Raw genomic sequence first — 17,114 nt, 5'->3', positions numbered from 1 at the left:
CAGAATCAAACCCTGCACCTCACCAATATATATATATATATATATACAGGTATATATAGGTGAGGTCACTTTTATTTAATTAATTTAGCTCTGAGATTGACAGGCAACCAGTCCCCTGCCTACTGCCCAAAGACGGCTGGGATAGGCTCGAGCCCGCCCGCAACCGTCGTGAGGATAACGCGGTTCAGATAATGGATGAATGGATAATAGAAATATTTACATTTATAATGTTAGTTTTTTTTAATTGATTTATTTTCTCCACAGTGAAGCCACAATTCTGAGACATCCACTGTAAATTGCTCATAAATGGCTCATTTGCCTCTTTTTAAACCTACCCCTCGGTTGGTGTAAGCTTCACCCAGAAATCTGCTGTATTTACACTGCAGAATAAACTATTCTGCCTCTGTGCATACGACTCCTGATTTGAGGTTTTAAGTTATATCATCGTTAATACCTCGACCACGTTCATGCACACCAACAGTCGTAAAATCATTGATGTATACCTGATCTAATCTATTCTGCCGCGATTCCACTTTCCTTCATGTGGCCCAATGGCCTGGGGCCATACTGTTTAAGTGATCCATGTTGTCATTACTTATTCTCCTTTGATTCTATTTTCCTTTCTCATCACTTCTTCCACGTCTTGAGTCCTCTCTGTCCTTCACTGTCTGCCTTCCATCTGCCTCCATGCTGTATGTTTATTTTCTCCCACCTCTCCATTCTGTTCTTGTGCCGAACTGTCAGTGCGCAGCAGATGCAGCACTGTTCTACCACCATTAGAAGAGCGCCCGCAGCGCTTCTTTAACTCTCGCTATTTATCACTCCTCCTTTCATTTGCTTGAGTTTTTGTGCATACAGCCCCTACACTCCTCTCCTCATCTCTCCTTTTTGCATGTCTTCATCTGGCTTCAGTGTAGGGACAGTGTCATATATGTAAGATGACTGCCATCAGCTGACATTAAGAAACGGGTTTTCAGCTCTGCCTGCAGGAGTGGGACTCTTGCTTGAATCTGTAAGCCTGTTATCTTGCTACAGTTTGTACCTTATTTCTCTCAATGGACTCGATACCTGTTTATTTCAACTGTTGCCATGCTTATGTGCGATTTCAAAGTTCAGTTGACAGTATTTTCTGAGATTAATCGTCTAGTATAGCTGGAGATGCACGTAAATTACGCGCAGGTGCACATGAACACGGATAATATTAAAAGTTCACCAGATTCAAGTATGTCCCTTAACATTTGCGTACTGAGCATTTTGCATTTTCTTTTGTCGAGGCTCAAATAGTGTTGTAAATGATCCTTAAAAAAATGTTGAGCTAATGTACTGAATGGAATCACTTCATTGGCTGATAAATTCTTATTTCAGATGAGCTCAGCCGCGAGCATGTACCGCATGAGAAACTCCTGCGCAAACGGTGGAACTAATGGGGCGGTGACAGAGGTTGAGCTTGAAAGGGCTGATGACGAAGCTGGCAGGCCTTGTCGTGCAGGCTTCGTTGGGGGTGTCTCAATCTCGCTGTGCAGCGAGCGGCAACAAGGGTCTGTCAAAATAAGTCTCTTAGGGCTGAGTGATAGAATAATAAAAATACATACTTTTTACTTGGATTTGAGTAAACGGTTTATTTTTAGAAGAAACCATACTTTTACTCCACCTTATTAGCTGCATTCACTAACCTTTTCAATTCCACGTATCATTTGCTCATTCGTTTTCCGCAACAAAAGACAAATTACAAAAACGAAATACTGATTTGTTTTCTCAAGTTTTGTTCCAAAAACCAAACTGAAAAAATAAAATAACATAACGACTCATTTTCCTGTTTCTGATTTAGGGCGATTTGGACGTTTCAGTCAATTCGGATATTTTCATCTACCATGAGTTGCGTGAAACAGAAGAGAGCTTAATCCGCGTGTCATTCATTCTGTCGTTTTTTTGTTGTTGTTGTTGTTTGTTTTTTAAACAAAACAGCGTCATGACCTGCTTTGTTTTGATAGAAGGCGGGATTGGCGGACATGTTCTCCAGCTCCGCACCTGATCATCATTATCCTCATCATCACCTGCCTTTAAAAGACTGCCACGCTGACAACCCGGTGTCTGATTATTCCCGCCTGCTCACAATTCTTGTACCAAGTGCCTGAATTCTTTAGACATTCTTGATCTCGCTTGATTGTCCTTTAGCCATGTTCACAACTCAACTCAACTGCATTTATAGAGCATTTTAAAACAGCCATCGCTGTATACAAAGTGCTGTACATGGCGCAACTATCATATATACGACAATAAAGCAATAAGTCTGTAACAAAGACGGTAGAAAGCACCAAACATGAAAACTAAGATCAAGTCTCATGCTGAGTCAAATGCCAAAGAATACAAGTGAGTTTTGAGGCGGGTTTTTAAAGATGGGCAGCGAGGAGGCTTGCCGAATGTTCAGTGGGAGGTCATTCCAGAGAGAGGGACCAGCAACGGAAAAGGCTTGACCCCCTCTGAGCCTCCGCTTAGTTCTTGGTACTGTTCTGGTTTGTCATAGGATCTGGGGTTTTTTTGTATTGTAGCCATTCTCATTCGGTGTTGTAATTGGATTTCTCTTGTTCTTTTGTGGCAAGCAATTGATGTTTGAGTTTTCTTCCTTGCCTTTTGCAAGCGCTTTTTGTTTGTTGCGGGGGGTTTCCTGGTTCATTGTGACCAGCATCATTGTTTGTACTTTGTCGGTTTTGCGTTGGACTTTTGTTCAATGATTTTTATTGTCTACGTTTGTGGGATCCGCTTCAGTTCCGGACCTCCGGAACCTGTGTCAAAACAGAAACTACAAAAGCGAACAAATGTCTTTGTGTGAACTGGAAGGAAACTTGAACGAAAAGAGACTGTTCACCTTACTCACAGGAACGTTGTTTATTTTTGTTGTAGGTATGAGCATACTGAAAAAACTAATAATAACTCAGTGCATGTTTAAGTGATTTTTGTGTGATTTGTTTTGTGAAAAAGATTCTAAATGAAAATCTCTAATGCAAGAGTGCTGAGAACATCAGCACAGATAGTCAGAATAAATAGTTCACAGTTATACCTTTCTTCGATGTTTGGTTCAACTTATTTCCTTGTCATCTTACTGTACATAATTTGTCTTTGAAGGTTGAACCCCTGGACTTTAGTTCAATGCTATTTGGTTGCATTTTGAGTTTTTAGCTCTTTACCATCAAAAAATGCTTTCACTCCCACAAAGTAGGCTTGTTAATGTCCCTTTCTCGCTTCGTCCCCTTGAGTCCGCAATGCTCTGCTGGTGTCCTTGTCTTTGGACGTGAGGTCCTTGATATGAGGCCTTTATCAGATCCGCTGTCTTGGAGCCATTCCAGACAAGATCCCTTGATTCTCGACTGTGAAAGTGGATGATGATAGGCCGAGGCCTGATGTCTGCTCTGTGTGGTCTCAGCTGAGGAGTCCGAAGGAGCAACTATTTTTTTCTTTCAATGATTGTCGTTCATCTATGGGCACACCATGCAAACGCAGGTTTTGGCGGTGACTGTGGCTCTCTACGGTGGTTTGTTGCTCCTCCAAATTTGTAATTCTCTGCTCAAGCTTAGGGCGGCCCGGTGGTCCAGTGGTTAGCGCGCCAACCTCACAGAGCAGTGGTGCAGGGTTCGATTCCGCCGCCGGCCTTCCTGTGTGGAGTTTGCATGTTCTGCCCGTGCCTGCGTGGGTTTTCTCCGGGTACTCCGGTGTCCTCCCACATTCCAAAAACATGCATGGCAGGTAAATGGAACACTCTAAATTGTCCCTAGGTGTGAGTGTGGATGGTTGTTCGTCTGTGTGTGCCCTGCGATTGGCTGGCAACCAGTTCAGGGTGTCCCTCGCCTGCTGCCCCAAGAGAGCGAGGATAGGCTTCAGCATTCCCCGCGACCCTTGTGAGGATAAAGGGGCTCGTAAAATGGATGGATGGATGGATGGATGCTCAAGCTTTGCAGTCTTCTTCTCGTACTGTGAGGTAGAATTTTCCACTTAAGTGGGTTTTGCTTTTGTCTCTTCTAGTTCTTAATGCATTTTCTCCAAGCCAGGTTCTCATAACTTTCTTTGATTTGTTTTAAAATGTTCACCTGATGTTGATTCCCGTTCTGCTTTTCTTGGCTCCAGGGGAGAAAACGTCTGGGGAAGACCAGATCTCACCAACCTAGACGGAATCCTTGTAAATCCTATCCCAGGGGTAGGCAAGTCTGGTCTATAGGTCAGTGAGCCGCAGTTCTGCTTGTTTTAGAAGTTCCCTCTTCCAACCACCTGATTCAGGATCATGATGAGTCTTTTACAGAGTTTGCTGATGACCTGTTCATCAACATGGCACTTTAAGTAATTAAGGGATATTTACATTGCATTTGAGATACAGTCTGAACAAATGTGCTCGATTAGACTGGCATCAGAAAGCTTTTAAGAGGGGCGTGTGTGTGTGTGTCTGAGAGAAAGATTTATTCTTAGCTTTTCATACATGGATTGCCTTTGCGTATTGCGTAATGTGATATATTGTGTTTATTGTTGTAATTATTAGCTGCAACAACATTGGCTGTGAAGGTCACAAGCGGAGGTGCTACTCAGGGACTAGGTGACCCCAGTCAGTGGTGGTGATGAGGAGGTGCTGGTCTTGGAGAAGTATGACGTGCTGGTATTCGGGGAGAAAAAAGAGAATGGGCAGACAGGTCGAGACCTATGTCAGGCTGCTCAACGGTACACTCTTGTATTATTTGTATAGTGTGTTACAAAAAGGATGAGGCCTAAAATCACTGTCACCGCTCTAAGGTTAGTATCCGGGCCCTCTGCGGTTTTAAATCGTGCGCGCCGAGCTTCTCTCCATCTCAATTTCCCGGGTCGACTTTTGGGTCCAGTATGTGCCATCAGTTCATGTAAAAAAGTTCTTGCCAGTTTGACAAGAGTCAGACAAATTAATAATAATGAGTGGTTGTAGGCTACCGTTCATGATGTACAATAGATTAGGTTCCCTTTGACAAGGGATGTAATTTAGAAATCCTTCCTTTATCAGACGGGAGCTGTTCTGGAAACTCAAATAAAATCTGAAGTTCATGTTTTATTGGCAATAAAGCGAGCTTGCTGACGTGCTCATTAATGCACTAAAATGCATTTGCTGCCCTTTAGTGGTCATTCAAAGTCATTACAGTCAGTCATAATACGTCATCAAGTTATCAACTCTCAATTTAATGAATATTTTCAGTATTGACAATTACACCTTTTTATTAAAAACATTATTACAATTACAGAGTAGTGAGCGCCATCACCTTGCCAAGCAGGCTGTGTTGTATGCAAATCAATATATTGGTGAATGGTATTGGTTCTACGGTTTTAAGTATTGCATCGGTGACATTTATACATCCATCCATTTTCCGAACCGCTGAATCCTCACTAGGGTCGCGGGGAGTGCCGGAGCCTATCCCAGCCGTCGTCGGGCAGTAGGCGGGGGACACCCTGAACTGGTTGCCAGCCAATCGCAGGGCACACAGAGACGAACAACCATGCGCGCTCACACTCACACCTAGGGACAATTTAGTGTGTTCAATAAGCCTGCCATGCATGTTTTTGGAACGTGGGAGGAAACCGGAGCACCCGGAGAAAACCCACGCAGGCCCGGGGAGAACATGCAAACTCCACACAGGGAGGCCGGAGCTGGAATTGAACCCGGTACCTCTGCACTGTGAAGTCGACGTGCTAACCACTGGACTACCGGGCCGCCGACATTTATACACTGTATGTAAATTGCTGTTTAAAACCATTCATGCAACTCTTACCGATTGCTATTTGTCCTCATTATTTTGTGCATGCTAATTAATAAATGGGGGTTTCAAGGTTGGGGTTAGAACTTACTTTACCAAAAAAAAAAAAATAATTATGAATGTAAATTTTATTCTAACTCTGCACTCTGAAAAACAGGAATTACAGAAGAAAAGTTACAAGTGTGTATATGTTCATTATGGTGAGCTGAGGTACATCTGCAAGGCTGGTGTGAAGATGAGGACTGTTCCTAATATTGACACAGTGAGGAAGGCCCACAGGAAAATCCTATCCAACACCTGAGCCACAAACTTCCAGTCTTGTACAACCTGTATGGATAGGAAACCCCAATTACAGCCATAATCCGAAACAGTTCTGTTCATATTGCTATTATAATTCGAGCTGACCACGGCACGTGAAACCAAACTCACTATGCCTCATTGCATCCAAAAGTATCCCTCAAAGCCACAGACCTCACGGCTGAAGTGCTCTTTTCTGATGTGATGACTGATGTAGCGGACAGAATGTGTGGCTTTCTCCAGCATGGCAAGCCAGGCTTGATTCTCCTCCACCTTCCCTCCCAGGGGCCTTCTCTGCTGTCCAGGAGCCCGTTTTTTTCCTATACCCTTGCAAGGCTTCAGCTCAGGGCTGCTAATGGCAATATCCGAGTAGTGGTATCTATAAGTGATGCATACATAATTACATGCTATTATATGCAAGTCAACATAACGATTGGATTGTTTTCGTGTTACCTGTCTGTGTGCCCCCGCATACACAGCAGCCTGGGTAGTCTCTGAAGGAAAAGGGTCTTCACCCAGGGAGCCATGGGGCGGTAGGTTGCAGAGGAGCGGTGATAGACATTAATGACGAAAACGGTTACAATAATGGAGAAGGTGACAAAGATCATAATAAAAAGCAAGTATTCTCCAATTAATGGGATCACCTGCAGTAAGGAAAGACAAAAAATATATATCCATATCAAGGAATATCCTGGAAAGGACATCATCTGTAGTCAGTATTTAATATCAGGAGGGGATGGAATGTGGAAATTACCACGTTATGCAACAATCAGTATAGTACTATGCAAAAGACTCAGTTATATTTGTTGCCGTAGCAATGCTGCAATGACCCTAGTAGATATCGAGAGTCATGAAGTATATAGCACACATGGCTGCCAAGGGTAAAAAAGAAAATCTGTTTTTTTTGTTTTTCTTACATTTGAAATTACCTATTTTTAACAGCATTCTAATAGAAGTCTCAAGACCATATAGTCAGAGGGGAACCCTTTAAAAGATTTGTTATTTACACATTACCCTTGCATGCACGCAGTTTGGCACCTACGGATTAACCGATATGCGGATTTTTTGAGTGGGGTTCCAATCGGATTTCGGCTTTGTAACATTTTTTTTTCTTTTTCGGCTTTTCAACAGGTGTCAAATATACAGGGATGTTTGCTTTTTTCAGGCCGGCCCCGTAACGACCCCCCACAAATAGAGGGGGTCCACTGTACTGCGTTACAAGTCATTTAAGATGTATCTCGTTTCCGTTAGGGTACAATGAGGCAAAAATTAACACATTGAAAAAAAAATCGATATACAGTATGTCAGTTTAAGTCCTCAAGCTAGTCTACCTTTGAGGATGATGGGATGATCTCCTCTATGACCAGGAGGAAGACAGTGAGTGACACCAACACAGACGTGGAAAGTGACAGTTTTTCTCCTTCATCTGATGGTAAATAGAAGACCAGCACAGTAAGAAAGGACAGACCGGGATGATGAGGAAGAGAGTGTAGAACAAGGGCAATCTCTTGAGGATGAAGGAGTAAGTTACAAAGGGGTACCAGTACACCCCGTCCCTCCTGCTTCCCTTCATTCCTGTTGCATCGAGGATTTCCCACTCGCCGTTGTCAAAAAAGTCTTTGCGGTCAACATAATGATCCATCAGATTCAAATCAACCATGTTTCCATCATAAGTCCAGGAGCCAAACTTCATGGAGCAGTTTTGGCGGTCAAAGGGAAAGTAGGTGACATCCATGGTGCAAGAGGACTTGTAGCTGGCAGGCGGGGTCCATGTTATCGTCCCATCCCACCGAACAATGGCTTTTGTCATCAGGGAACCCTCAAAACCGCCATCCGCGCTAGTAATTGATGGGAAAGGGATGAAACGAAACATATCATTCAGACAGGATAAAGGCAAAAACAAAGAGAGGATTGTGTCACTCACTTTTCATACAGTACGATGTCTGGCAGCCATATTGTCTCTGAAGGTACTCGGATGGATGTGATCCCGCCATATTCATCTGGATTCCACTTCAGCTTGACATCGACCCATTCCTTTTTTTTTTTTAAAAAAAGTCTTTAATACAATCATTCGACATTTCCATTTGGCTCGGGCATCAGGACCTCGGAACTGGCTGGAAATGAACCTTTCATGCTACTTAGGTCCGCGGGGATCCGATTATCTTGACTAATGTACAGTGATGGTGGTTAACTTATTTACTAGGAGTGTAATGAAAACTATTTTGAATTGGGAAAATTGGTTTTGATTTAAAAGATGTGAGTGCACATCGGTACACAAATATATTCTACCTGAAACCAGTCAGAAAAAAAAATCAAAAAGTTAAAAAAACGGGTTGATGTTGCCAACGATTTGGTGTTTCTTGGAATTTATCCATCCATCCATTTTCCGAACCGCTTGATCCTCACTAGGGTCGCGGGGGGTGCTGGAGCCTATCCCAGCCGTCTTCGGGCAGTAGGCGGGGGACACCCTGAATCAGTTGCCAGCCAATCGCAGGGCACACAGAGACGAACAACCATCCACGCCCACACTCACACCTAGGGACAATTTAGAGCGTCCAATCAACCTGCCATGCATGTTTTTGGAATGTGGGAGGAAACCGGAGCACCCGGAGAAAACCCACGCAGGCCCGGGGAGAACATGCAAACTCCACACAGGGAGGCCGGAGCTGGAATCGAACCCGGTACCTCTGCACTGTGAAGCCGACATGCTAACCACTGGACTACCGGGCCGCCTTCTTGGAATTTAATTAACTTGAAAGTGACACGGGCTATCAATATCTTTCTTCATGTCTGATACGTATTCAGGACCACGGACAGGGGCATTCGAGCTGCTCAGCTGTACTTACTGTAAGTTCATGATCATTAGGAATTTAGCATGCTCGTTAATTGGTTATTAAAAAGCGATTCTGAATGACATTCGACTTTGTAGCATAGGAAATTAAACATATAATGCGACTTCATGTTCTAAATGACAATCAGCCACATTTATTATCTCCTGAGCCAAAATGTGAGTTTTAGTCAAACAGTTAAACAAGCCTGAATTCCCCACAGTCGTCCCACTTCATCGACAAATTATCCATTGAAAACACAGTATCAGCAAAGTTTTAATATTTCTGCACGAAGCGTCGAACTTAGTTAGGCTGATGTGTACCTTCCAAAGCCAGACATTTGTAGTCATCAGTTGGTTCTTTTCATCCTATTGGAACAAAGGGAAGATTTCTTTTTTCTCAAGAAACACAAATTTGATGAGAAAGTGAGAGCCAAAGCAATGCTGAATTTGATCAAATTAACTATATGCGGAATAAAGTAGCTTTGCTTCTCTTGCATGTGTGCATGTATGCATCACTACACTTTGCTTAAGGCCATGTGAGCACTAAATAAACAATGAAAAAAAATGCATTAGAACAGTATCGCAGGAAGCTGGAGCCTCATTAGTAGAACCAAAAGAAAACAAGTTAAGGCTCAGAAAAACAAGTAAGGCTCAGAAGCGTGATGGAAGTCACAAATTCAGTAGCGGTTCTTGGAGGACTGGGTCGGGGTGATGGTCCTTAGGGTGGGCCTGTACCACCTTAACTGTGTGCCTGACGCTCCTCCCCCGCCCCACACTGAGTAGATGGCTTCATAAGGCATCACGCTACCATGTACTCCAATGTAGAGCGGCATTACATTAAGGCAAGTAATCCTTTGTAAGTGGCTGGATGGCTCAGGGAGTAACACCGTTGACTTTGCATGTTGGAACCAAGGTCAGCGATCCCAGTCAGGGTGAACGGTGACATCCGATTCTCAGGCATCGCCGGTCGGGCCCGGATAAAAATGGCTGGGTTATGTCAGGAAGGACATCCAGATTAAAACCCGTGCCAAGCATATCCTTTGGCTTGCTGTGGTAATCTCTGTCCGGGAAAATAACTCAGGTTTCCACAGTGTGTGTGTGTGTGTGTGTGTGTGTGTGTGTGTGTGTGTGTGTGTGTGTGTGTGTGTGTGTGTGTGTGTGTGTGCGCGTGTGCGTGTGTGTGTGTGTGTTTAAGATAAGATATCCTTTATTTGTCCCACACTGGGGAAATTTACAGCCAGTTTGTGCGTGTGTGTGTGTGCGTGCGTGTGTTTCGGTTTTGTGGTTGTGATTGTGACTCGTTTTACTGTGTGTTCTTGAGACCTTTCTGTCTATCAAAACAGTTAGTTTGTCAACTGCATTCAGGTAAACATTATTTTATCCACAGTTTTGACCTCAGTACTCACATGTAAATACAACTCGAGTACAGTAAGCCTAATTCATTTTTCATATTAATGAAACATGATTTCTGAACTAATGCCTTGTGTCAATGGAGACGCAGCCGCATGTGTTGCGTCCTCACCACATCCACCAGTTGTGAGATCTTGAGTCCAAAGCGCACAGTAATGGTGTCATTGGCATGCCGCACAGGCCGAACCCACTTCTGATAACCCTGGAAGAGGTTCCTCAGTAAGGAATCCTCCAACTCGGCCAGTGACGTAAAGTCATCTTGAGCTGGAAGCAGAAAAAGAAAAGCAAAATAACAAATCCCTTGTGTATCTTATGTATGGTTTGGAATCTTAGTCATCTTGCATCAACTCTACATAGATGTGTATATAACAACATCTTCACCAGAAGAAAAGTAAAATAAAATGAACAGAAGAAGATTAGAGACTTGTACGTAACCGCTATAGCAATGGTCGCCAACCTTTTTGAAAATAGGAGCTACTTAGTGGGTGTTGATTAATGTGGAGGGCTTCTAGTTTAATGCACATCTCTCAAATAACAAACTTGCTTACTTATTTAGGGCTAAATAATGCAGTCATGATCGCTGCGCCCGCTAGCTTGCTACACGACGCTATGTTTTGGTCATGTAATTCAATATTGATTTATATATACTGTATATATATATATCCATCCATCCATCCATTTTCTGAACCGCTTAATCCTCACTAGGGTCGCGGGGGATGCTGGAGCCTATCCCAGCTGTCTTCGGGCAGTAGGCGGGGGACACCCTGAATCGGTTGCCAGCCAATCGCAGGGCACACAGAGACAAACAACCATCCACGCTCACATTCACACCTAGGGACAATTCTAGAGAGTTCAATCAGCCTGCCATGCATGTTTTTGGAATGTGGGAGGAAACCGGAGTACCCGGAGAAAACCCACGCAGGCCCGGGGAGAACATGCAAACTCCACACAGGGAGGCCGGAGCTGGAATTGAACCCGGTACCTCTGCACTGTGAAGTCGACGTGCTAACCACTGGACTACCGGGCCGCCCTTATATATATATATATATATATGTATATATATATATACAGTATACATACATTTTTTTTCCCGTATTGTCATTTCAAAATTTACTCTAATACAAGTGTGATCTTGAAAATAGCAGCACAAAACAATTTGACACATATCTCATACTCATGTGGTCCTTGGAGGCTACCTGGTGCCCGATGACACCCCTGCTCCATAGCAACTACAGCCCTGAATCAAATTCTGTGAGGTACCGAACTTTGAAGGGACGAGAGTTCATTTACTGAAAGCACTAGATTGGGGGATAGCAATTACTTTCTTCCTTCTATGCTATTTTACACGTTACGCACAAAACACTTTACACGCAAAATGAAACACAATCAACCCGCACACACCGAACATGAAGCATTTCTCAAGAGTCTTACAAGCAAGGGAAGGATGTGATGAGGAAGTGCCAGTGCCAGGCAAACGCAGCCAAACTGTCAACACTGACAGCTGTTCATGGCCGAGTGGAAACCTCTACGTTCCCAAGGCTGACAAAATGATCATGCTGACATGATCACCCCAGACAGAAGCATTGCCAGGGGAGAGAAGAGTCGAGTTGCTCGGTGAAGTCAGGCACAAGACGTAACAGTCACTTAAAGAGTGACGCTCAAGCTGAGCAAGAGACAGCCGGTAAAGGATGACTGCCTCCTCTTGAGAAATCTTCGAGACGTCAGCTCTCTCGGGTCAACAGACTAAATCACATGGTGGTGTTGTCCTCTTTTAAAGACAGAGAGGCTAGTGCAGGGTGGCACGGTTTCCGGCCAGTTAGCAAATCCACCCCACAGTTCAGTGTGTGTGGGAAATCTCAGCCTTCTTCTATGGAGTGTGCATGTTCTCCCCGTGCCTGCGTCTCCAGCTACTCCGCTTTTCGACCACATTCCAAAAACATGCATGCCTAGGTTAATTGTAGACTTTAAATTGTCCATAGTTGGGAATGTGAATGTGATTTTTTGTTTGTCCAGTTGTGCTCTGTGACTGGCTGGAGTCCAGTTTCGGGTGTGCCCCACCTCTCGACTAAAGTCTGCTGGTATGCCCACCACCCTAAGGTGCAGAGGATGGATTGATGCATGACTGACATGATTTGTTTGGCATGATTTTCTTTGTTCCTTGGCAGATACCTTACATCTAAAAATTTTCTGTCATGCTTGTTGAGGACAAGTGTCCTAAATGAGCTGATTCTAGCGCAGCTAACTTTGCTGGGAGGCACGGTACACTGTACAGTTATAGAAAAACAACAATTCACACACATTCAAAACTGTGAGCGATTCGGTGTTAGCTGACCCTGCATGTTTTTGAAATGTGGAAGGAAGCCACAGTACCCAGAGGAATTCCACGCAGACACGAGAGCATGCAATCACCACAGGAAAGCCTGAGATGAGGTTTAAACACAGGACCTGTTTATGTATACATGCCGTTGATAATCTTTCAAAACGTGCAAAAACCTGACTATGCTCGTATTTGGGTTTTTAAAAACACAAATAAGACCCCTTTTCTAACCTGAATATGAGGAGCGTTGTTTTTTGTTCTTATTTGGGATACATACTGGTGCAAATTAATAAATCCCCTTCTTGTGTATTAACATGTTATCATGATTTTTAATAATTTATAGAGCTCAAGGGGTAGGACTAGATACGGTTTTCTACTTCTTCCTACTCCCGTTGAGCATGTAAACTGGACTGAACCAAGGCATGTATTGATATCTTTTTCTTAGGTTTTGTTTTCTCTGTCTTTCATGTTGTTTATATGATCAAACAATCAATCATTATTTGGCCAAATAAATGTAATTGGAATACCCTCTTTGAAAGGAAGTTTGGGTTGTGTAATGCGCATGATCAATCCACAAGTAATCTTGCTCTTTTGAGTGTAGGAAGTACTGGTATGTGCGGCGATGCTACTTACTCGCCGAACCAAGTATTGGAGCTACTCGGGATCATATTTATTTATGTAAACACTACAGCACGTGACCGTATTTTGCGGGGGGCCGAGGGGGGACCACGTCACTCGGCGTCGTCATTTCTGCACATCGTGTCACATCACGGACGTGTTAAATTCACATTAAGAAGTCGGGTTCATTTTTTGTAATCTGAAAAAGATTGCATTTATCAATAAATCCAAATTGCGCATCACGCCCCATAGTTCGAACGTAATCTTAGTCCGTGCGTCTGCAGCGCAACTCATCGGAAATACATAAACAGGGGTAAACAAGCATGGCAAAACTCAGACATAGCACAGAATCACACTTAAATCCGACTGCTTTGTTCCCATGGTGAGTGACATGAATAGTCTGTTTTATTGACAGTAGAAAGTTAGACGCGGAAGTGATGTCTATTTGCGTCGTGACATTATCTAATTGTTGGGCCGATTGTGGTTCACAATATCTCCACTGTTGCCCCCGAGCAGACGACAGTGAGAATCATGAGACACGAGCTGCGCTCCACAGTAATTGTCCTGAAGTTGCACGACACAGGACGCCACAGTAAATCAGCGCTAACCCAAGAGCTCTGAATATTCAGCAACATATGACATTTGTGCTTCATACCGCAGCACAGCGACAAACACACATCAAGAGACGTGGAGGGGAGAGAGCAGATATGCAAAGAGTGGGACGATTGACCTCCCGGTGGTGTCTGAGAGCGACAAGAAGAAGACTTTGGTTTGGAATGGGAGGTGAGCATTGGTTTGGGGAGTCGGAACAGACAGCACAGAAACACATTCCTTTTACTGATGGAGAAACATATACTTGATGGACAAAAGTAATGGGACATAACAGGCTCCATCCCTTCAACAATCCATTTTCTAAACTGTTTCTTTTAGCTACACACTCGACCACAGTCATGCACAAACCAAACAAGGCTTTTTGCAAATTCTCCAAAATTTCTTGGTACTAAGGCTGCAACTAGCAATTACTGCATTTTCCGCACCATAAAGTGCACCTAAAAGATACAATTTTCCCAAAAGCCGACAGTGCACTTTATAATCCGATGCGCCTTGTATATGGATCAATATTCTGATTTCTTGCATGTAGTAATTTAAATGTTCTGTAAGGTCTTTGTTACAGCTGCAGCGGTCGTGAAAATGCAAAAATAAAGCTGCATTGTATTGTATTCCCTTTAGTGTCGCTGAATCTAGTGGATACATAATGTAACCGCAATCACTTTTGCAGCTTCTACTCTATGCGCCTTATAATGCGGCGCACCCTATTTATGAAAATAGTTTTAAAATAGGCCATTCATTGAATGTGTGCCTTTTCCTCCAAAGCGCCTTATAGTGCGGAAAATACGGTATGTTAATAGTAATCTCTTCGGTATTGTGTCTTTTTTTTCATTAATCCATGAATTGGATTCAAGGAAACATTTTTGAATTCCCATTTCTTTATTCAAAACAGGACAATATGTCACATTGACAGTGCAGAATAATGCACAATCATAGATTGATCATGATTCAGTTACTGGGTCAGTCAGTAACATGTCAGAAAATGGGCTAACATTATTTTCTAAAGTAGTAGCAGATGTTTGCAAATGTTTGGTTTTGATTCAACACGAAAAAAAATAACCAGTCCGCTTTCATGAAATCAGACAATACAGTCTTTACTGTTAACATGCTACAATTCTGAGTGCTTGGACATTTTTTTAGTTAAACATGATCTCTTAAGTGATCATCAAAATAGAAGTAAATTAATATGGTAATTGATAAGTTAGATTGTTGAATTAATAACTAAGCATCATTTCAGTTATTTCAGCCTCCATTAATTGATTAATTGTCGCATCTGCTATGATGGGTCTAGTCCAACGCGTGGCTGTATCCAAATGGTCTGTTATCGCATCCCCAAATTACAGGGTGTATTCAAAGCCATCTCCTAATATGTTTGTGTGTCTGATATTAAATAAATGCTGATTTCAATCACAGATGGATTTCACCCCATTGCATCAGATCTTCTATCATTCACATAATTACAGAAATAGCCTGCAGAATTTTCAGTGATCTGAAAGCTTTTACTTCTGGATGCAGTTAGATCTCTAAAACCTCAATTCAAAATGGCCCCCAAAAAAATTCAAAGACTCTGTTTCCTCCCTCACCTGGATTTAATTGACTATGTGTTTGTTTGATTTAGCACAGAGGTGAAGGGCAGCATATTGATTGGACCACAGCGGGTGTTAGCTGAGGGGGAGATGCGGTTGATTGTCTGTGGATAAATCATGACACATTAGTGTGTGTTGGTCTTTGTTTACAGAATCTGTGAGACAACAGTGCTCCTGTTGTTACAGTATTGAACCCACCCAAGGTCATTAATGCCAAACAGTTGTACCTGAGACACTGCCGCCATCTGCTATTTGTGGAGCCACCGTAGGATGCACCACCGAGAGGACAAAATGTTATGCAAGGGAACACAGAGGGGAACCCTTTTTCTTTTCATTTTAGACTAAAATGATGTGGCAGACCTTTTCAAATAGTTGTTCTCTCTTTTTATTTTATGACAACGGTACGTTTGAAATCTGCTCATAATGTGCATCTGATTATGCATGGCTTTGTTTACCCACAATGCAATGACACCGAATTTTGGCAAAGGTTAACCACAGCATTTAACATGCGTAAAACTGTGCATGGCCACATATGGGCTTTTATTGGAGTTGTCCTCAAAGGCGAGAAAAGCCACTTCAAATCACACAACCTGCTGACAATGACCATATAAATATTAATCAAAGATTATTTCTGTAAGCGCATATTTTCCCTTGCAGAGACTAATTGAGTGGTCCACCTGTACTACCTGTTCAGTTGGGGTGGTGACGACAAGCAGAACGAGACAAATTAACACAGCCCCTTTGGCTGCGCTGTAGAAGAAATTTCTTTACTATTTATGAACATGTGATCCAATTAAAAAGTGATCTGCAATCGCATATGGAGGTAAAACCAGCTATGTCATGATCCTCTTGCCTGTCATTCAACCAGTTCGTCAGGAAACACACTTACAGATTACAATATGTGCAACACCAGATAGCGCGCAAAAACTGTCATTAAGGTCGTCGGGGTGGACACAGATGTTGGTAAAAGATCAACAGTGTGCGATTGAGTCAAAAGAAACATATGCCATTCCTATGATGAATGTTAACCACAAATAGTTCATTAACAACGTGTTAATGAACTTTTGTGATGTGAAATGCCGACATAGGGGTCGCACTTGTCAAACCTACAAATGCACAATCTTACCTTGTACGGCAACCTTTTCCACGGTCAGGAGCGACCACAACACGAGCAGCACAAACCTCATCGTGCTTTTGACAGTTGATAAGTCGACCGATTTCAAACCAGATTTCTCCAGAAAGCAGAAATCTCGCTACCTTGACGTTCAATTTAAATCCACTAACGGGAGTCGGCGAGAACGGCACGTCTTCGCGCCGATGTTGTGTAGACGCTCCCCGCTGGTGTCCTGTCACCAAAGCCGGCGTCACCTCGCGAGTGAGTCCCGGTGAAGAGACCGCCGCTGTCGAAGGAGGGGGCAGGGGGCTTCCCCATTAAAGGATAGAAAGCGACACAGTGTCCACAAGAAATATTAATACATGTACGTCCTCCCACCGTGCAGTTATGTCACGCTCTAATTCCGATGAGACTTTTTCACCTCCTACGAGCATGGCGAGAATTACAGTGCTAATGCAAAAAAAAAAAAAAAAAAAACGGTACAAGAAAACCTATTTTACATCACACGGATGCACGCGCCAATCAATTGTGAAAGTTGAACAGCCAAAGGAGTACAAGGTCCCTGTCCAGTCGA

The 17,114-nt window shown here is 43.1% G+C and overlaps 1 protein-coding gene across 1 annotated transcript; it reads right to left on the bottom strand.

The window, feature by feature from the left end:
- Positions 1 to 5,166: 5,166 nt before the first annotated feature.
- chrnb3a (cholinergic receptor nicotinic beta 3 subunit a) lies at positions 5,167 to 17,002 on the bottom strand. The gene is given in 9 exon segments (XM_086120603.1): positions 5,167 to 6,086; positions 6,231 to 6,435; positions 6,510 to 6,700; positions 7,388 to 7,524; positions 7,527 to 7,894; positions 7,981 to 8,090; positions 9,208 to 9,252; positions 10,409 to 10,560; positions 16,553 to 17,002. Coding segments are annotated over 9 exon segments (1,401 nt in total). The 5' UTR covers positions 16,614 to 17,002; the 3' UTR covers positions 5,167 to 5,954.
- Between the last annotated feature and the right edge of the window lie 112 nt (positions 17,003 to 17,114).

The sequence above is a fragment of the Hippocampus guttulatus genome, chromosome 9, assembly GCF_054856545.1.
Source record: "Hippocampus guttulatus isolate MCC_2025c chromosome 9, RoL_Hgut_1.0, whole genome shotgun sequence".
In the NCBI taxonomy this organism is placed as follows: Eukaryota; Metazoa; Chordata; class Actinopteri; order Syngnathiformes; family Syngnathidae; genus Hippocampus; species Hippocampus guttulatus.
The sequence above is the reverse complement of the archived record's forward strand: the minus strand, read 5'-3'. Positions and strand labels throughout refer to the sequence as shown.